The sequence below is a fragment of the Chelonoidis abingdonii genome, chromosome 10, assembly GCF_003597395.2.
Source record: "Chelonoidis abingdonii isolate Lonesome George chromosome 10, CheloAbing_2.0, whole genome shotgun sequence".
In the NCBI taxonomy this organism is placed as follows: Eukaryota; Metazoa; Chordata; order Testudines; family Testudinidae; genus Chelonoidis; species Chelonoidis abingdonii.
Genome location: NC_133778.1, coordinates 35,785,208 through 35,807,378, shown reverse-complemented (window position 1 = coordinate 35,807,378; position 22,171 = coordinate 35,785,208). Strand labels below are relative to the sequence as shown.

At 38.9% G+C, this 22,171-nt stretch overlaps 2 protein-coding genes across 2 annotated transcripts in view; one reads left to right on the top strand and one right to left on the bottom strand.

Moving 5' to 3' along the window:
* The window catches only part of PJVK (pejvakin), a 28,753-nt gene extending 16,467 nt beyond the window's left edge, over positions 1–12,286 (top strand). The window contains exons 5-6 of the mRNA XM_032768492.2: positions 8,175–8,270; positions 11,399–12,286. Coding sequence (XP_032624383.1) covers positions 8,175–8,270; positions 11,399–11,700 — 398 coding nt within the window. The 3' untranslated portion in view covers positions 11,701–12,286. The remainder of the gene's footprint in view (positions 1–8,174; positions 8,271–11,398) is intronic.
* Positions 12,287–14,796: 2,510 nt separating this feature from the next.
* FKBP7 (FKBP prolyl isomerase 7) lies at positions 14,797–22,101 on the bottom strand. The gene is made up of 4 exons (XM_032768493.2): positions 21,512–22,101; positions 19,836–19,987; positions 15,859–15,992; positions 14,797–15,171 (listed from the first exon to the last, which is right to left on the bottom strand). The coding sequence occupies exons 1-4, from the start codon at positions 21,727–21,729 to the stop codon at positions 15,010–15,012; spliced, it is 666 nt and encodes a 221-aa protein (XP_032624384.1). The 5' UTR covers positions 21,730–22,101; the 3' UTR covers positions 14,797–15,009.
* Positions 22,102–22,171: the final 70 nt, after the last annotated feature.

The following is a 22,171-nucleotide window of genomic DNA, read 5'->3' as shown; positions in this document are numbered from 1 at the left end:
CTCTTTTAAATCTTGGATGCAAGTTAGCCAGGTCTGCTGATTTTAAAAATGTCTAAGTTTATTAGCTGCTGTGTTAATTTGCTAATTATTCTGTGGATTTTTTTTCTCTTTTATTTTAGAAAAATTAACTTTGATCACTGCCTAGTCCGACAATCAAGAGAAAGTAGGAAAGCGGTTCTGGTGTGGTCATGGAAAGTAATAGAACAACACGGCAATGCTCATATCGTGCATGCTGTAGCGCGTGGGAAACAATGAGGGTAAATATATTTAATAGACTTCCTTACTATAAATGGATAGCAGGGACGCGTATTCTTATTGTAAGGACCTGTGACCAGGTTTCAATTGCGTTTACACTGGTGTAAATCCAGAGCAATTCCAATGTAAGTCAATGGATATGTAACTGATGTAAATTAAATTAGACTCTACCCTCTCTCTGCTTTCAGATCTAGAGAACTATGCCAGTATAGGATATTGGGGTAAAATTTTGGTTCCCTGATGTCAATAGCAAAACTCTATTAATTTAATATTGGAATAGGCCATATACCATAATTACGCTATGTGTGTGAAGCTCTCCATATTGAATGTTTTTTATTTTAATCACTATAATTAAAAACATTACTAGGAGAACTTGGTTGTCAGACTAGTACACTTTTTCATATTTTAAATCACCAGTCTTATGGGTAACAAGTGTTTTTTGCTCACACAGGGCCTTATTTTTTTTTAATACATGAAAAACTATTCATTATATAAGCTTTGTGGTATTTATATAGGGAGAATCTTACATTGGGTTTTGTATAATGCAGATTCTACAGTTTAGAAAATTGGTTGGAAGCCAGATTCTGCATGAGCAGAAGGGGACAGATCACTTAAAAAGAGGAGAAAGAAGGAATTAGCTAGTCTCGTTAATCCCCAGATTATGCAATTTACCATTTATTAATGAGCGAATGGAAGTGAATATAGTGTTATTTATAGTTGTATAGGATGGGTGGTTAGATCCTTGTTGCAGTGATTAGGTACAGTCTTGCGTTCTAGTGAAATCCCAGTCAGTTCTAGCGAAATCTGTCTCCAGATTTTCTTAGAACTGGCTTTATAGCCATTCTGTAAGCTACCAGACATGGCAGCCTACCTTGGTTGGAGGGAGGACCTTGCCAGGAGGTTGTGGTGGCAATTCAGGTGATAAGTGAGGATCCAGGGATCAGGCACCAGTCTGAGGATGAAGCTAGAGTCAGAATCAAGGGGCCAAACTGAAGCTGAGAACTGGAGTCAGAATTTTAAGATAAAGGGTGCTTGGAATTGTGCCAGGGACATCGAAGAGTTGGAACAGAAGTTAGAAACCAGAGTGGAACAGGGAGACTGGGGATGAAGCAGATTTAGGCTGGAGCTGGAGCAAGAACGGGCTGGGAAGCAAGGGCAGGCTTGGTGGCAAGGACTGGAGCAGAAGCATAAGTGAAAGCAAGTAAGCATGGCTGTGGGGTGGTAGCATTGAGCAGCTACCACGTGATGGCTGCAAGATTCAAGAGCAAACTGTTGGCTCCTCTGCCCAATCAGGAAGTGCAACTGTTTGGAAGGGGCTCATTGGCCTATCTGAATTTGCTGGTCGGCCTAGCGACCAGGCTGGGACCAGATGTGTCTACACATCCATCCATAATAAGATAATATAATCACACAGTCTCTCGCCTTCCCAGTCCTTCTGTTGGGTTAAAGAGGCTGAGTGTACTGCTTCTAAATGCTAATTCCCATTTCAAAATGGACCAGCTACGTGCTATAATGAGAAAGGTGCAATCTGGAATGAATTATATAAATTAAAAGCAAACTCCATAAGAAAGTCTGGCAGATGAAAGGTGGAAGATTAGTACTAGGATCAGCCCAACTAATTTGAGAGCTGATTTTGATAGTGTTTGGATAGTTGTATTTACAGTTACAATGCTCCCCGAGTTATGCAAGACCTGACTTACGCAAATTCACACTTACGGAAAAAGTTCCGTAGACAGAAATAGGATTTCAGTTGCGGAAATTTTGCTTATAATGTATGGGTATGGCAAAATTTGAGTTACGCCAGGCTTTCCAGAACGCAATGTTGGGGAAGTTGGGAGGGGGGGCCTCTGTACTTCTTTAAATTTGTTTGAAGACATTTGATGCCAGTCTTACCTACTCACACTCAGTTGGCTACCAACTGCACCCTTCTTCACTCCCATACAAGAGAAATCATAGCCTAGGTGAAAAATATAATCAAATTTCCTCCTGATTCCAGAAAGGAGAACAGGGAAAAGAAGAGGTGTGAAAAGAAAAACAAGATGCAAAAATAGAAAGCAATAAAAAAAACACAAGGAGAAAAGAGATGAGAAGTGAAAACAAGTGAACAAAGACATAGGTAGGTGAAGATACAGAAAACAGTTGAGATAAATCAAAGGTGGATGGATGTGGTGTGTATGTGTGTGTTGAATTAAGATTTTATGCACTTTATGGCATATAGTCCCAGATCATATATATTTGATGAATGGCAACACAAGATATTGGCCCTGATCATTGCTGTTGCTATCCAAACATGAGAGAGCCCACTCTGACTCTTCCAAAAAGGAGCTGCATTTGAGCACAAGAAGCAGATCTCTTAAATCCTTATCCAAAATCCAGTGAAGTCTGTGGGACTCTTTCCATTAACTTCAGTGGCTTTGGATTGGACTCAGCTTCTCCTCAAATAGAAACTGTGACTGACCTGTCAAAGTAGGAGGTATGTGATGGACTGGTTTCTGGTAGTCAGAAAGCTAAGGCTTCTGGAGTTGGGTGCTGGAAGGATAAAGCTATGATATTGTCAGTGTACACAGAGAGAAGGGATCTCAGAAAGTTTTGATGATTAGATTTGCATAATCTACAAGTCCTTTGAGTTATGCTTACACTAATTTATGTATCGGATTATTGCCTAATTTCTATGGCCAGTTGATACTTTCTCTCTATCAAACATTACTGAAGTACAGAAGAAAGGATGACATTAATATACTTGATGAGAACTGGGAAAAATTTCTTTGGAGTGGAGTTTGATCTTCACTTCAAAGAGGTTTTCACACATATATTAAAACTATTACTCTTAATTTTCATTTCTGTTCAAACATTTTTTGTAATATTTTTTCTTTCAATACAATAAATTTTTCCTTTTTAAAATCATAGTTTCATATTATTGAGGACCAAAATCACAAGGGACGAGACAAAGCTATGTTTTTCCAGCTCACACAACTATTGCATTTAATGATTTGAACTTTATATTCACTTGGATGGTAATTTTGGTAAGTAATTTTTTGTGTTGTTATTATAATTGCTAATAGACTCAGAGACTTTAAGGTCAGAAGGCACCACTATGTCATCTGTCTGATCTCCTGCACAATGCAGGCCACACAATCTCACCATCTACTTCTGTAGCAAACCCTTAGCTATGTCTTGTTATATTGAAGTCCTCAAATTGTGGTTTGAAGAACTCAGCTGTAGAGATTCTCCAGCAAGTGACCCGTGCCCCATGCTGCAGAGGAAGGTGAAAAACCCTTCGGGCCTCCTGCCAATCTGCCCCTGGAGGAAATCCTTCCCGAGCCCAATATGGTGATCAGTTAAACCCGCGCATGTGGGCAAGACTCACCAGCCAGACCCAGGAAAGATTCTCTGTCGTAACTCAGATCCCATGCCATCCCATCACAGACCACTGGACATACTTACCTGCTGATAATCAAATATCAATTTGATCAATTGCCAAAATTAGGCTATCCATCATACCATCCCCTCCATAAACTTATAAAGCTTAGTCTTAAAGCCAGATATGTCTTTTTCCCCCACTACTCCTCTTGGAGGCTGTTCCAGAACTTCACTCCTCTAATGGCTAGAAACCTTCTTCTAATTTCAAGTCTAACCTTCCTAGTGTCCAGTTTATATCCATTTGTTCTTGTGTCCACATTGGTACTAAGCTTAAATAATTCCTCTCCGTCTCTAATATTTATCCCTCTGATATATTTGTAAAGAACAGTCATATCCCCCCTCAGCCTTCTTTTGTTAGGCTAAACAAGCCAAGCTCTTTGAGTCTCCTTTCATAAGATAGGTTTTCCATTCCTCGGATCATCCTAGTAGCCCTTCTCTGTACCTGTTCCAGTTTGAATTCATCCTTCTTAAACATGGGAGACCAGAACTGCACACAGTATTCCAGATGAGGTCTCACCAGTGCCTTGTATAATGGTACTAACACCTCCTTATCTTTGCTGGAAATACCTCACCTGATGCATCCTAAAACTGCACTTAGCTTTTTTTAACAGCCATATCACATCGGCGGCTCATAGTCATCCTATGATCAACCAATACTCGAGGTCCTTCTCCTCCTCTGTTACTTCCAACTGATGTGTCCCCAATTTATAACTAAAATTCTTGTTGTTAATCCCTAAATGCATGACCTTGCACTTTTCACTATTAAATTTCATCCTATTACTATTACTCCAGTTTACAAGGTCATCCAGATCTTCCTGTATGATATCCCGGTCCTTCTCTGTGTTAGCAATACCTCCCAGCTTTATGTCATCTGCAAACTTTATTAGCACATCCCACTTTTTGTGCCAAGGTCAGTAATAAAAAGTTAAATAAGATTGGTCCCAAAACTGATCCCTGAGGAACTCCACTAGTAACCTCCTTCCAGCCTGACAGTTCACCTTTCAGTATGACCCGTTGTAGTCTCCCCTTTAACCAGTTCCTTATCCACCTTTCATTTTCATATTGATCCCCATCTTTTCCAATTTAACTAATAATTCCCCATGTGGAACCGTATCAAATGCCTTACTGAAATCGAGGTAAATTAGATCCACTGCGTTTCCTTTGTCTAAAAAATCTGTTACCTTCTCAAAGAAGGAGATCAGGTTGGTTTGGCACTGATCTACCTTTTGTAAAACCATGTTGTATTTGTCCCATTACCATTGACCTCAATGTCCTTAACTACTTTCTCCTTCAAATTTTTTCCAAGACCTTGCATACTACAGATGTCAAACTAACAGGCCTATAGTTACTTGGATCACTTTTTTCCCTTTCTTAAAAATAGGAACTATGTTAGCAATTCTCCAGTCTACGGTACAACCCCTGAGTTTACTGATTCATTAAAAATTCTTGCTAATGGGCTTGCAATTTCATGTGCCAGTTCCTTTAATATTCTTGGATGAAGATTATCTGGGCCCTCCGATTTTGTCCCATTAAGCTGTTCGAGTTTGGCTTCTACCTCGGATGTGGTAATATCTACCTCCCATATCCTCATTCCCATTTGTCATCCTACCATTATCCCTAAGCTCCTCATTAGCCTTCATTACTGAGACTGAGGCAAAGTATTTGTTTAGATATTGGGCCGTGCCATGCTAGATTATCCTTAACCTCCATTCCATCCTCAGTGTTTAGCGGTCCCACTTCTTCTTTCTTTGTTTTCTTCTTATTTATATGGCTATAGAACCTTTTACTATTGGTTTTAATTCCCTTTGCAAGTCCAACTCTACATGGCTTTTGGCCTTTCTCACTTTCTCCTACATGTTCTGACCTCAATAAGGTAGCTTTCCTTGCTAATCCCTCCTATCTTCCACTCTTTGTAGGCTTTCTGCTTTTTTTTAATCACCTCTCTGAGATGCTTGCTCATCCAGCTTGGTCTACAACTCCTGCCTATGATTTTTTTTCCCCTTTCTTGGGATGCAGGCTTCTGATAGTTTCTGCAACTTTGACTTGAAGTAATTCCAGGCCTCCTCCGCCTTTTAGATCCGGCCAGAAGAATGGAACATGAGGAGTAAGGGTAGTGCAGATGCCAGTCTAATAGGTGATACTGTGTTAGGTTAGAAAGCCTCTGTGCGCCTAACAGGGTAAAGAATTTGTCAATGAAGGCCCAAACAGCAAAATATAAAGTCTGTACACTCTAATGCGAGGAGCCTAGGTAACAAAATGCAAGGAACTAGAAGCTACTGGTGCAGGAAAGTGTAACCAGATATTATATAGGATAACAGAAACATGGTGGAAATAGTAGTCATGACTGGAAGAGTACAGGTATTGAAGGCTATGTGCCTGTTTAGGAAAGACAGAAATAAAGGCAAAAGGTGCTGTGCTAGAGTAGCATTGTATGATTGAGTTTCACCTGTAAAGAAAAAGAACGTGATGAATAAGATTAAGACGAGAGAGTCTGTCTGGGGCAAAAATCACACTGGGAAGAAGACTACTAGAGCTCCCTGAGATAGTGCTTGGGGTATGCTACAGACCGCTGGGATCTGATTTGGATAAGGATAGAGACTCGTTTAATGTTTTTAATGAAGTAAACTCTAATGAATTGTGTGATTATGGGAGACTTTAACTTCCCAGAAATAGACTGAGGACAAGTGCTATAGTAGAATAATAGGGCTCAGATTTTTCTGATGTGAATAAGGCTGATGGATTTCTTCACCAAAGTATTTGAAGGACCAAACAAGTAGGGAATGCTATTTTAGATTATGGGTCTTGGTGAGTAGTGAGGAACCTCATAGAAAGAAATCGTAAGTAGCCGGGAAAACCTTGGTTTCGAGTTATCATGAGCTAATTCAGTTCAAAAACCTAGAGGAAGAATAAACAAAAACAGATCTGGACTAGGGTTTTTTTTTGATTTAAAAAAGGAGATAACTTGTCACGGTCGTATCCTCTCTTACTTTGTTTTCTTTAAATTCCGGTGTGGAGATTACCTGGACATCTCCCAACCATCTCCCCCAAATTCCTAGTTTAAAGTTCTTTTAATCAGTTGTGCCAGCCTCCATCCTAGAAGTCTATTTCCCTCCTTACTCAGGTGAAGTCCATCCCGAGAGAACAGTCCTCTGTCTATGAATGCTTCCCAGTAGCCGTACATCCCAAAGCCCTCCTTATAGCACCACTGCCTGAGCCATCTGTTGATTGCCATAATCTTGTCACACCTTTGTTGACCTTCTCTAGGAACAGGCAGAATCCCACTGAAGATCACCTGAGGCTCGATTTCCTTAAGCGTCTTCCCCAGCCTGGCATAGTCTCCCTTGATATGTTCCAGTGAGAATCTAGCTGTATCGTTCGTTCCCACATGAAAGACAATCAGCGGATTCTTTCCCGCTCCTGTTAGGATCTTTTTCAGCTTCAGGTCCACATCCTGTACCTTAGCACTCGGCAGACAGCACATCCTTCTGTTCTCCGAATCAGCTGTAGTTACAGGCCTGTCTATTCTTCTCAGTAAGGAGTCCCCAATCACGTAGACCTGCCTTTTCTTGGTGACAATGTGATTCTCCAGTCTATTCCCTGCTCCCACTGGCTGCAAGTCCTCTCGATTTCTATTGTCCCTTGCAATCCTCCGCAACCCATCCTGTATCCTCCTGGGGTTCATACTTCTTGTTGTCTCCATTGACTCTTCCCCTCTTCCTATAGGACTAGCTGCTCTTCTCTTCTTCCTTGCCCTCTCACCTTCAGCGACCACCTGCTGTGCCTCTTCATCATTTTCGAACTCTGCAAACCTGTTCCTGTGCAATATTTCTCTTTCACTGGCTTGTCTTTTCCTCTGAAGGAGAGTATATCTCTTTACAGTTCTTTGTAAATTAATTAAGACAATATGGCATCAGTTTGCTTCAAAACCTTTTATTTACAATCTTAGAGGCTAAAAAAATTAAGAATTTTATTTATGTTTAATTTAAAAGTTTTACAGCTGATCATGTGGTGAATAACATGGTGAATAACATGGTTGGGAATCACAGAAAACCATACACAATTGCAGATTTTCCATTTTCGGTTTCAAATGGGTGTGTAACTCTGCTTTTACTCCAAACGTGAGGCAGTCTGTTAATGGAATGCTGACTGCCTTAGACATTTAACCTGGCCAGGAAACCGTAAGGAAATGCTTAATGTAAAGGTCACTATAAACCATCTAAATTATTAAATGAAGTAGTTACTACTTAATCTCGTCTTGTTCTCTCTCTTGCTTCATCTCATTTTTTGTGCTAACACTGTGTGCATGTTTACACCATCTTTCCTAGGAATTAAAGACCAGTAGAATGACTAATAGAAAAGCTGTATTTAGTTTTAAGCATTCTCTTAGCTTTATAATACATGTTATATAACAGAAAACATTTTGTACTAAGCTGTGTTTTGAAATTGTGTAGCTTTTGAATTTCATGGTTCAGAAGGTTCTACTTTTTCCTTTAATACAGAGTTCTGTGTCACTCCAGTTTCAAAAGGAGGATTTGAAAAAGAGCAATCTGAATCATTTTCACTGAACAAATTAAGGAGGAATCTGTTCCACCGAAGTATGATGTTTGATATTTATGTCCAAATACATTAATCAAATGGATTAAGTGCAGGTTTTTTTTTCTTTGACTTAGTAGGAAAGGTCAGAAGTTCAAAGCATCTAATCAAGATAGAATTTCACTTTAAAATTTGCACCAAGATAATAGCTATTTTGGCTATGATCAGATCTGTTCAAAATAATTGTAAAGATTTTAAGATATTAATGGAGAGAGTCTGGTTTTAAATAATTGTATTTTTAAGTAATGTGAATATATTATTTTGTATATCATGAAAACTAATTATTTTCTTAAAATGAATGATATTGGTGATCATAAATACTAATTGTACAACTGCAACATCTGAGTATGTAAATTTGTTCTATATTTTAAAATTTAGAAAATATTGCATAGTCGATATCAAAGGATGATACATAAAGATAAGATAAAGTTGAGGTTGTAAATGTTATATATTTATCCATTTAAAATACTAGAAAATACTCGGTAGGGCATAATCTTCAATTAACAGGGAATTGGCCTGTATCTACTTATAGATTTTCTTTCTTATATTCAAATAACATGAAAACATTTTAACAATGTTGTATGTTGGGTACAATTAAAAACTGGATATTTACCATCCCTGGTAGTTAAATTTACTGTAATATGAGCCTGATCCTGGACCACTGAAGTCAAGTGGAATTTTGCTACTTACTTCAGTGAATGAAGGCTAAGGCCCCATTTTCAGTATTTCTTATTCTAAGAATGGGAAAAACCACAAATACAAGAGTAAAGATAAATATGGTGGTGCAGTAAACATCTACTTCTAATGGTGCCCTTTGTGTAGGAGACTTTACTCCACTTTTACCCCTCCTCAGTGGTGCAAGTACGGTGGTACAGTCTGATACGCCATACCAGTTAAGAGAGTGGTCCCTGCCATTGCGCCTGCTGGAGCATCTATGTGTGCCCACATACTGTCTGGCGGACAAGCATCCGCCAAAATGCCGCCAAGAAGCAGCGTCATCCAGAGGCGTCGCCACCGAAATGCCGCTGATTTTCGGCAGCATTTTGGTGGTGACGCCTCTGGATGATGCTGCTTCTCGGTGGCATTTCAGCGATGACGCCTATTGACACTGCTGCTTCTTGGTGGCATTTCAGCGAATGCTCAGCCACTGGCCACGGTCCTCGGTGGCTCGTCGTACGGCGCCCGCCAGACGAAAAAGGTTGGGGACCACTGACTTAAGATATTCATAGCTGGTACGGCATACCGGAAAGACAGAGGAGGAGCCCACTCCACCCACCCTTCCACGCAGCTGCATTGCCTAGGGTCTATACAGCAGCCCGGCTCCCAGCCCTTCCATGCAGCTGTATCTCCTGAGTCTCCTGCCTGGGGTTGTACAGCAGAAGTCTCCAGTGCAGCAGGAAGAGGACAGAGCCCCTACCCCCACTAATGTGGGACGGATGTGGCGGATGGGGAGAGCGCAGGGCCCCGGGGTGGGGAGGGGAGTAGTAGCCATGTGGGGAGATCACATGCCACCCCGCTTTGTGTCCCTCCCATGAGGGCAGCATACCAGCAAGAAATGATTTCTACTTGCACTACTGACCCTCCCTGATCCTGGGGCTGCTGGAAGCCAAATCAACCTGTAGTGCAAGTTTAAGTAGCCTCAGTGCTGGTCTAACCTGCACCAGTGGATAACAGTCCCCAGGGAATCACTCTGCTGGTCAAGTTGTTTGGAGTGCTTCATACTCTTGGCCTGGAACATCGCCTCTGCATAGGGAGCCAGGAATAGCTGGTGTAGGGGTTGGCTGTGCCCTCCTTATGATAACATAGAATTTACCTACTCTAGGGGAGTCCTTTCCTGTTGTCTTAAGAAAGCTTTCAGTCCTGTTTGCCCCACATTGGTGCAAAGGGGATTTAAGAGAGGCTGAGGATCTGGCTCACAGTATGAAAGTCAGGAAATTAGCATGTTAAACTCATATTTCAAGAAGTGTAAACATCAGTCTGGAAATACTAAGTTCAGATTTCAGTACTCTGTGTTTCTTCATTGCTTATATGCTGCTTTTTGATGTAACAACTCCATTAGTTATAAAATGGAGAGTCCCATGTTGGGTATATGTATTCAAAGAGTATAGGCCAATACTTTCAACCTTAGGTGCCTAAAATTTAGGTTCAAAAAATCTTATTTATACATCTAAATAAGAATGGCTCGATTTCCAAAGATGCTCAGTACCTGCAGCACCCAATGGAAATTACTTCACTTCTTTTTAGATACTGATGACAAATTTAGATTTGAGAATGTGGTAATAGTCTTTTTTTGTTGTACTATAATATAATCTGCATTCACGTTTCTGGCCTGTATCAGGTACAAGAGTATCTCAAACATGTCTTGTTAGGGTGTTTAGCGTATTCAAGATCTGAGGCATGTATGCTCATGTTGGAAGTGGAAGAAAATGATCCCTGGTCTGTTGGAGTGTGCTGACTGACCACTATTGGAAGGATAGAATGATTGCAGTCCAATTCCTAAAGAGATTCTAAATCCTGCAGATGTACACAAACACTTTTTTTTGCGTGCTGGAATATTTATAAAAATACAAAGGCTACTGGGGTCTGATGAGAGATTTCTGCTCCTGCAGAGCTTATCAGTAAGCCCACATATCATTGTAAATAGTGTCCTGAATGCCATAAACAGCTCAGAAATATACTCACCAAATTTTCCAAAACTAATTAGGTGCTGGCCCTCCTGAAGGTAAGGACACCAGAATTAAACTATATTTGGAGTTTATGATGTCCATTTCTTTTTCCTGCCCTTCTTCTCCCCCCCCACCCCAAAGTTAGAGAAACATTTCAAATGTGAATTATCACCAACTTTTCAAATGCTCAAAATGTTCATGAGATGTAGGGTTGTTATTTCAACAGTAACAAGATTGTCCTCTGGCAGAAGATATCTGTAAGAAATTTCTGTCCCCCTCTTTGAGGTAAAAGTGTCAAAATTAGGGTTTCAATGGAAAACCTAGTTACAACCATAAAATGGTTTCTCTAATATGGCTTCATAATTCAGTACTTATTTCCGTCAGTGGATTAACAGTATGATGTGTCCTGGTGTGTTCATAGTGTGATGACAAATCATTGCTATTTTGTGTGCATTCTTTTTCAGATAAAAGGGTAATGGATATCATTGCTAATTCAGATGCTTACTTGGAGGACATTTTTACAGACTATTATGAAAAAGCTGCAAGAATGACTGATATCTCTACAAGCTTTCTCAGAGAAGGGTCTCATATCCGGGTTAATTTACTTAATAACAACATCCCAAAAGGTCCTTGTGCCCTTTGTGGAATGGGAAATTCTAAAAGAGAGACAGTCTATGGATGCCTAGAGTGTTCTTTTAATGGACAAAAGTATGTACGACTGCATGCTGTGCCCTGCTTTGATGTCTGGCACAGGAGAGTGAGATAAATGATCTATGGGTGTGACTATGGTTATAGACTTCAGTGTAACTGTGCCACAAAATTTCCAAAATTGTTGAATATTGAGTTAAGTTTAACAGACATTAAAAGTGCAAAATATTTGGTTATGCTATTTCCTTTTCTATTGTAAAGTGATACTTTTATTTTACAAAAAAGGTAATTATATTATCTAGTTCAGAAATGCCCCAGATACATTCTCTTCAAAAAAAATTGCTATTTTTCTTCTTTGTGGCACTTTCTCATTTTATCATTCACAGTAAGTAATATATACATGTTGAAATTAAATTCCAGAGTAGCAATCAGAATATAGTTTGGAATTTACTATAAAAGCTGCTTATACACATTTGGTCTGTCAGGATGTTATCTATAGCCGTAACTACACCAGAGTATGATGGCAAAAATGAGAAAACGTGTTAATAATTTAGTGCTATCATGAATGTTTAATTGAAGTGTCAGATTAAAAGCACATTTAAAAACTAGCTCAGTTTAAGGTTTCATTTACAAGAGGGAGGAGTTAAAAGGATTGCAACTGGCAATTATGGATACCATTTTAGGCTGTGAATTCCCCATATGTCTATTCTGATTATATTTGTAGGGAACCACAAAGAAGTCTACAGTTTGCACTTGGCTAACTCAAATCTTTTTTTTTTTTTAGCCTTCAGATTTGCTGCTGACTTTAGTGGCTTTCATATTTGGAAAAAAACAAACAAAATTATATTGCATTGCGAAACTAGTGTTCTGAGTCCCACCAATTACATCTCAGGTCTAGTAGCAGTAGAGCCCAAAATCACAAATTAAGAAGTTGTAGACAGTCAAATTGTAGCCGTTGCAATCCCAGGATATTGGATAGACAAGGTGGGTAAGGAAATATCTTTTATTGGACCAACGTCTGTGATACTGGGAGTTCATTTCCGAGACTTGAAGAAGAGCTCTGTGTGGCTCAAAAGCTTGTCTCTCTCTTTCTCATCCACAGAAGTTGGTCCTATTTAAAAAAAATAATAATGAAGTTTGCATAGTGGGGAATGCATGCTGCAGAAGGCACAGCAGTGTAGCATACTGAAATTGGCGGTGCTAGGCCCGTCTCCCTGACCTGCTTGGCTCTCTTTTGATGCTGTAATTTTAAAGTAAGAATTTTAATCTAACTCCCTCTATGTTAAGTAAAAGGTGTGTATATGTGGCAACCTTTCTGCTTCATTCTGGTGCTGCTAGTTTCAGCATGCACATGCTTTAGTGAAAGCTTACAATTTATGTGTAGTCTAATGATTACACATTCAAATAAAACACAATGATGCTTGTCTCTTTAGACCTTAAATGCTGTCAATTTGACATTTTTGCATTTCTGTGTATGTCTGGCTATAGATAAGATGGTAACTTTTGAATGCCACACCTACTCAGTGCCAGAATTTCAAGAATTGGTCTAGGCAGCAGTGGTTGGAATCCTACAGATTTTGAGGAAAATCAGAAACCAAAATGGGGGGAAAGTAGGGACCCAAGGAGTTAGTGCTGTCAATTTAGGATAGTTATAAGTTTTAGCACCTCTGCAATTGTCTACATATCAAGCAACTGGTTGATGCCATCTATTAATGCTTTCCAGTATAACAGTACCGCCCCCCTCCTCTAGAGTGACCAGATGTCCCGATTTTATAGGGAATTCTGATTTTGGGTCTTTTTCTTATATAGGCTTCTATTACCCCCCACCTCCTGTCTTGATTTTTCACATTTGCTGTCTGGTCATCCTGCCTACCTCCCCTCTACATAAAGAGTTTAACATGTTGACACACTGAGTGACTTATCTCCTAGACAAATAATAATGATAGGAGGAATGGGATATGTGCACATCACAGCTGGCATGAGGGCAGGGAGACACAATACTTGGTATGGGGGCAAAATTGGGGATGCTGGTTGGAGGAAAGGGGGCACATACAACCCCTAGCATGTGGTAAGGAGAATAGGAGCAGAAAAGAATGCTTCCAGAGCCTCTGATATGTGGCACCTGCCATAGAGGGTGCACACACAACCCCAGCAGAGGAGAAATTGGGGAAAGCTGCAGGGAGTCCCTCAATTAGAGAAGGATGAGAGGGTGGCATGCAGGGGGTAGAATAGAGGAATACAGTGAGCCTCTTAGGTGCACAAGAAGCTTGTCCTACAGAAGCTATGAAGGGTGTGACCCCTATTGTAATAGATTAATGCTACAAAGCATTAAGTTGCATCCATATGCTGGCTTGTCCAGAAGTGCTTGCACAATCCTGACAGATTCCTCTTGCCAGCAGCGTAATTAAACATGACTGGACAATTTTCATTTAAACAATATTTTGACAAAAAAAAAGTGATGTCACTACAAAAATCTTAGCATAAGTATTTCAAGTAAGACAGTGAGTATAAAGAAGGCATAGATTAGTTTGGTATGACTGAACCACATGTGGTTCACATCTGTGCATCTGGCATTACAGATATTTTTTAGTAGCATTTATATAGTTACAGCTAGTACATTTCAGTTCATAATTGGTAATTCTATCACCAACCTGTTGAATCTAACAGGCTTTTGGTGGGGGACAGGTGGCTGAAGGGGCTAGAACCATATTAAAATCATTTATAAGACCATGTACTAGTCTTGATACTTTTGTTGCAGAGGTCTCTAAAATACCTTTCCACACTACTTGAGGAAATTGAGCTAGAAGTCTGCAGAGAATAACATGTTTAAATACCACAGTCAGTCTCATCTTAGTGCGGTCAGAGCCTAGTGCCAACAAACACTAGTCAACTCCCATGTCAACAGACCTCATAATTTTGTCTAATTTTCTTTACTTTATGTTTTCATGATCTTTTTGACCTTGATGAGGGTTCTGTGTTCCACAGAATCCTGTTTTCCACTTCCTTCTGTTGCTCTTTTGTTTCAGCAGTAACATTGAAACCACACCTTTATTCTGAGTGCGCTAATATCAGGATTCTAATTGTATCCAACACAAGAAGAGTCACCTGATTAGTGCTCTGCTTTAGTCAAGCAGAGATGCTAATTTCAGCTAAATCACATCCAACAAAATCACAAAATTTTATACCTGAAATAAGGATTGTGCAAGACAGACTATGCCTTTTTATAATTTTATTTCTTTTGTAAAATATATCACAGTCTATTACTGAAATGTGATTGGAAAGATTTTTAACACTGATCTTACAAGGTATAAAAATTTACCATTACAAAAAAAAATGTAAAACATCATGTGACAAAATTAAAGTTCGTTTTAGAGATTCTTTAAATCTGGGGTACAGAAAGCAGCCAGGAGATTTTAGAAATAATTTGCTATAGTTCATCATGCTGATAGACATTGTACTCCTTTGCAGATATGAAGCCATCTCCGTCATGGTCATTCTTCTTAAATATATCAGCTAAAATAGAATCGTGAACTGATGCATCACGTTTTTTACCATCTCTTTCAAATTCCTGCTTCAAATAATGGCTTAGCTGAAAGAAAAAAAATTAAAACATTATACTAAACATAGCTCAGAGTTCATTTTTGTAAGCTCATCCTGATAAACACTAGCATATAGGCATTCATATTACAAATATAAAATGACATCAGCTAAAAGCTCTGACACTTGAAACTCCAGAGCAAAAGTACACTAAAAGGAACAAAACATTAGGAACTCTATAACAAAAATGATGTATTGAAATGGTTATCTCCCTGACTATCTTCTCAATATAAAGTAACAATGCATAGTAAAAATCTTCAATGACTAGACACCTTTGAAGATATTTTCAATAGAAAACTGAGCTTGAGTGAAATGAGTTGATGTCTGACTAGTTTGTAGTGGGCAAATATCTCTATCATGAAACCATAACTGATACTCTTTCTGGCTGTTGCAGCAGACAGGACAAGAATTTAGTGGTTGTACAGTCTGAATTAACCTCTTAAATGTACTAATGGACCCTATCCATTTCAATACACTCATTCCTCAAAAGGGGAGACTTTAGACACTGAGAGTGAAACAAGCGTTGCATCCTTGTAAATCTGGGATATAGTCCTGCACATAGCAAAGTGATAACTAAAAGATGGAATCAGAGGCAGCTCATATAGGGATGATGTATGCTTTGGTTTACTGATAGTGGTATATATATGTGATCTATTCCAAGTCATTTGACTCACATTACCTCATCTTGAGAGAGTTTCTTGTCACTGTCCATGTCTATTTGAGTAAATGCTTCAACACTACGTGGTCCTTTACTCACTGCATACAGTTCAATCTCAAAGATCAATGTTGCATTAGGTGGAATCTTGCCTTGTGCTAAGAATAATAAGAAAACATTGTAGGAGTCACATTGGTCAAAGCTCATACTTCTGGTACATACATTCATATAGCAGTATTTCTATTATCTATTAGGAATAGGTTAATAGTGTAATTTTCCAACTTGTGTGATATCTAAATAATAATCTGACCCCTGGCTTTAAATATTACACTATAAGCCCTTCTTTCGGACTCCTTCCTACCTCATTCTTGACCCAGCGCAATCCTCTCATTCACTGAACCCAGGACAACTCTCCTTACCTTTGACTTCAGGGAGATATTGCCTAGAGGCCTGTTCTTTGGGTTTTGCAGCTACGTGGGTCCCTCCCTATTCATCAGGTATGCCCAAACTCAGTAGTAAAGACCTCATACTGCAACCACAGCAAATTATCTTGGCCACTGCTGTGCAAGCTGTAAAAAGCTGAGGGAGAGTCACCTTAGGATTTTTTTTAGCTCCCAAGCTTTCTAAGCTCATCTCACTATTAGAAGGTATAGGGGTTGGATAGGAGTGTTTCCTGCTTTTCCTCTTCCTACACAATTGGAGAAGGCAGCCTCCAGCCCAAGACTTTAATGGGTTTAGGGGATGGCAGCAGGCAGACCCCCATAAACACTGAAATGCATGATGAGAGAGAAGGCCAGCTAGTCCACAGTAGAGTGCAGGAGAAACAGGGGGTCTTAGCCACCAGGAAGCCCACAGAAAACATCAAAGGTAATGGATTCAGGGGTCCTTTTCAGTGAAGGAGGTTGCTGGCAAAAGGGAAATGAGATGGCAATCCTGATATTCAGAGGCGAATGTTTTCAGGCACTATTTACAACCATTCTATTTCTCTGAAACAATATGTGAAAAGATATTATTCACATTGTTCATCCCAAGTGACCAGACATTTAAATAAAAATTTTAAAATATACTTCAAACTATTAAAAATCCTCCTTAGGAAGCCTTGCATTAAGAGACATTTTGAAACACAATAGTATATACAAATGTGTCTTACAACAATTCTTTTGAAGTCCTGACAATTCCACATGCCAGGCTAAAGTAATGTGTTTTTACTTTGTAATTTACAAGTGACAGCCTGGTTTGAAAGGATTGTAGTAATGATGCAATGTTTACACGCACTCCTTCTTTGTTTGAAATGGAGACAAGAAGGCAATAAAAGCAGCCAAGTTCTCCTAAAACCTTTTTGATATACCTGCATCTACTATTAAGGGATTTACAAATAATAAAATATAATTTGAAATATGCAACTAATCTAGGAGAGAGACTAGCGACACAGGCTGAAGTATTCAGAATCCAAGCCATCTGATCAACACAGGAAAAATGGGCTATAGGAATGATCTGCTCAGTTCCAGAAGACAGAATGAAGGTAGGTTCTAATATTCCTGTGTCAAAGCATCTTCTGGTATCAAAGATGTAGAGGAAATATTAAATACAAGGATGGCTTACTGTAGCATGGTAGACAAATAACAAGAGTGAATCAATAAGGTCTAAAAAGTCAGCCCAAAACATGCATTTGACAAACCATGCAACATGCAGTTAATGTTTAAACACACAGCTGGATCCTAATTATATGCTGGCTCACCTAAAGCTAGTATGTAGGCTAGTTTATCATCAGAATTTATTTTTGAGTTCCTACATATCCTATTAGATCTGAATATTAAAATGTAAATCAGCTTTCTTTAACAGTGGCAGGCAAACAAATTGGTATTTCTTATTTGAGATAATGAATAAAATGGTATTGAGAGGTTTCAGTTTTGACTATAAAACATGTTTTGTTAAACTGTTTCAGCTATGTAAATGTCTGAAATATATACCATACATTTGTAACAAGTTTATCTAACATTTATTAATACAAGCTAACTAGGCAGACTTTGGGGCAAGTAATTTTAAGAATTATACATACCAGAGACAGAGACATGTAAAGACCTAAAGAGCCACATGCAGCCTGACTAAGTCAAGATTAGACAGTCATCTTCCCCAGCATGCAGGAATACGCTAAGACAGAGAACAACCATGTTGCAGGAAAAAGTCTTTCTTCAAGCACTGCCTAGAACAAACAGTTAAATCTAAAGTTAAAATCTAACAATGCACTTTTTATTTGATATCAATGACTTTTCTTGTTGCTACAAGGCAAGATTTGTTCATTTCTTGTTATGGTTAATGATACAATTTCATTCTTGGTGTAACTCTACTGCCTTCAATAGAATTACATCAAGGAAGAAGTTGGTTCATGGAATTTTGATACGAACAAATGATCAAACTGTGATCACAGAACAGCAGCAGCATGTTTAGTCAATGTCCCATGTTCCCAGACAAAGCTGGATTACAAAGAACTAAAATATGATATTGTCAATTCAGCTGAAATGTTTCACAATAAGATTTTAAGTCTTGAATCAGCCCATTAGTCTCATATTTTGCATACCTAAATGTCATGCATTCAGATTAGATTTCCTGTGCTCCGTTTAGTGGGGTAGTGGTGACTGCAGCAATTATTATGCTGAGTTATGAAACTTCTCATTAAATTAGTCCGAAGATAGTTTTCAAACAAATAATGTTTCATCAAATTAATTCAGTGGTGTGTAGTGAATCTCATATTGTTTTGATTGGGTGAAAATAAAAACAAATTTTATTAAAAGGCTAATCTGGCAGTACCCTACTCTTGGAAATTAAACATGAATGTAATGCAACAGGAATAAGGATGTACGTAAATAGGAGAAATAATAATATAATATTTAATAATTAATTATAATATTTAATATTATTAAATAATAAAAGGCCTCTCTCGTAACCTCAAAAACAGATAACTAAATCCCTAAAATTCCTATAAAACAATAGTTTTCTGAAAATCTTATTTTTTTCCTCTGGCTGTCAGTGAACCATATTTATTTTCTCCTACAAAAGAAAGTTCTTCTCGTAAAGTTGTTTCTAAAGACCACTTAAGAATAACTATCAATTTACCCCTCCTGTTTATCTGCTCGAATCTTAAATAAACTTTTGCAAAAATTCTTATATTTGGCTCTTCTGACTGCAAAAAGAGATATTAGAGGCTCTGGAAATCAAACAGGAATATAATTATAAGCACAAGTTATGACCTCTCCTTGCTCTCCATGCACTCTTTGCTGTTAGCATAGAACTCCTCATTCATGTGAAATAAGCCACCCTTGAAAGCAGCACTGCAGTTGCTTGCAGAGTTAATGTAAGTGCCATCACTGCATTTGCTGGAAGGTGAGACTAACCGTCTTGTGGTGCTGGAAATTAAAGAGCTGTAAGCATGTTGTGTATGGAGTGCTGGGTTGAAGCTCTGATTCCTTTTGATAGCTTTTCAGATGTGGTTTTTGTTTTCAAAAAGTAAGTTATGTATTATTTAGATTGTAAGCAAATTTGATCAGAGACTGGCAGCACAATGGAGCCTCAATCCTGAGAGGGTACTCTGGGTGCTACAATAATACAAATACTAGCAACGAAAGGATGATCTCTGTCTCTGTCACATAGTAGGTACTGTCAGTAGTTGTGGTGCTCCTATCAGAGAAGTTCCTTTCTAGCAAGAGAGAGAGCTTGTTAGCATGGACCTATAATGACAGGTCCAATTCTGCCAATACTTGAGTTGGCCTTATTCACATGAGCAACCCAATTACATTCCTTGGAACTATGTTTGTGGGTAAGAACTCGTATGAATAAGAGTTTGCATGATCAGGCCCTGTAATTGCAGCCATCAAATAAACCCTCAATCAAAAAAGCTTGGATGATCAATATTCAAGTAAATTATTTACAACACTGTTTTCTGTCATTTATCTGAAAACATAAAGACAGAAGAAAAAGCAGATATGAATTTTATTTTTTTTTACCATAGCCTTGCTGTCCATATGCTAATGATGGTGGAATTGTCACTTTCCGTTTTTCTCCAGGACACATATTCGTCATAGCAATATCTAATCCTTTTATGACTTGGCCAACACCCAGAACAAACCACTTTGGGTGACCTTCATTTTGTGTCCGACTACAAAAACAATAAAAAGCTTTTAGTGAGTAGACAGCAACAAAGTCAATGTTCAAATATTTTTAAAAAAAATCACTTTAACATTTAAATACAGTACTATCTTTGGAAAGTGTGACATTACTTAGATACATTTTTTAAGAAGTCACAGTAAAGTGTACATTAAAAAGTAAACAACTGCCCCTTTTTATTTATATTGAAGTATTAACAGTTTTTCTGGTATAATTGGTTAAAAATCCTAAACTGCATACAAAGAAAAGCTCCCATTGACTTGTTAAAGAACAAGGAAAAATTGAGTGCTAAAATTGCACCTTTCTGCAGAAAGTACAAGAGGGGCACTGGGCGAGGAAAACTCTAGTAATTTCCCTTAGCGGAGTTTCTCCAAATCACGCAAGTGGGGGCAGAATGTCTTCTCTCCCCTCTTCTCCTACCCCTGAAAACAAATACCGTACACAGAATGAGCTGCAAAACAGTGGCTTACAGAGGATATGCAGGATGACAGGCCATCCACCTGGTGGCTTTATTCCTCAACACTAGAGCTGACCAATCCTTCAGCTCCTAGACAATATGTCTCCTTTGGAGCCACACTGCCAAATGTTCCTCTAGTATGCAATGTCTCCACTCTCACCTATTAAATCAAAAATCCGATGTGAAAAGAACATCGTTAAAGCTGCAATACCAAGTATGCAAACAAGCACTGCCAATAACTTGCAGTTTCAAGAATTACCTAGATCTACACCAAAACCTATCAACACTACCCTGTTTCAACCAGTAGTGGGCTTCCACGGGCATCATATTTTGTCCTAAACTGAGCATACTGCTTCCACACTGGTCTAAGGAAAGAAAGGCCAAGATCAGGAAAACTTTAATATCCTTTACGTTTTGATTTTTGAATGAATTAATATATCTGTTGGATCCAAAACTGTAAAAGTTAATATTTTTAGCATACTTCAAACTTATTTCACAGCAATAATGGTTAAGTAAAAGATCGTTCCTTTTATTTATTGGAGAAAAACAAACAAACACATTGATCCGGCAAAGACTTATGCATGTGTGTACCTTGACATGCTGTGAGCAAAGTTGCTCATGTGCATTGTGCCTAGTCTACACAAGAAAACTTCACTATTTATGGCACTCTTAAATTTAAATAAGAGTGTCTACATAAGAGGGTGCCACTGATTTAATTAAATCAATTTCTAACAAAATTTAGTTAAATGAATACAATTTTGTGCAAAACCTGAGTCTTTGCAGGACTGGGGCTTAATTTGGCCTAAATATTATATAATGATATTTACAGCATTTGTGGTTTGAAAGTATAGCTCTAGATATACATTTATATAATTCTAAACCTCACTGTAATTTTGGACACTGCATACAAGTTTTCCTTTTGAACAGATTCAGTATTGTCAAATCTGCTTTAACATAGTTTTAAAAAGAAACAAAAGGCTAAATGTTTGTCTATTTTTTATTTGCAGAGGAGAGGCAAATCTGCTGAAGAAGAATGGTATAAACAGCACAGTTATTTACCTGCAATAAAACTTGGATCCATCACCTGCCAGGTAGCCATCATAATGTGCATTAAGCAGATCTCCCTTCTTGCTCTTTGGCGTGCATTCTTTGGGCACATGTAAAACTTCTATTTTAACTTCCTCTGCAGTGGCATCCTCTTTCTTTTGTCCGTGCGTGCGGATCGTAAGAAGACAAAAAGCCTGTAAGAAAAAAACTAATTTGACTCCGAAAGTCATGCTGGCTAAACTCACAGGCTTGTTCTGACTCAGGTTCTTAGTGCATCCACCCGCCCCGCACCCTGGCTGCGTGGCATTGTTTGACGTCAGGCTGACACTAACTGGGGCGTGTACATCGTATCCTCCAAGATGCTGCGTTGCTGCCTTCTGTGGGCTCGGCCAGGGCGCTACGCCCCGCCCACTTGCTCCTCCCCTATTGACAATTTTTGATTGCCTGAGGTGTGCAAAGTCAGTGCTCGGTGCGGGGGATTCTGTCCAGGACTGAGTCTTTCCCTTGAGACCGCTTCCCTCCCAGACTTGTCTCAAATGTCCCCGGGGGAGCGGGATGCATTACCACCTCCCGGGAGGCGGGGACTTTGCGGGGGGGGCTTGTTACCGGTTCGCCGCTGGTGCTCGGGGGATTTCGCGGGCTGCTGTTTCTGTCGTTACACCGGCCCCCTTC

Excerpts from the sequence above, each read along its gene's own strand:
- FKBP7 (XM_032768493.2), bottom strand. The coding sequence starts at position 21,729 with ATGACTTTCGGAGTCAAATTAGTTTTTTTCTTACAGGCTTTTTGTCTT. Across the intron at positions 15,993-19,835 it reads ATATGGACAGCAAGGCTATG|CACAAGGCAAGATTCCACCT; the intron begins GTAAAAAAAAAT and ends TATTATTCTTAG. Across the intron at positions 15,172-15,858 it reads AGAAACTCTCTCAAGATGAG|CTAAGCCATTATTTGAAGCA; the intron begins GTAATGTGAGTC and ends TTTTTCTTTCAG.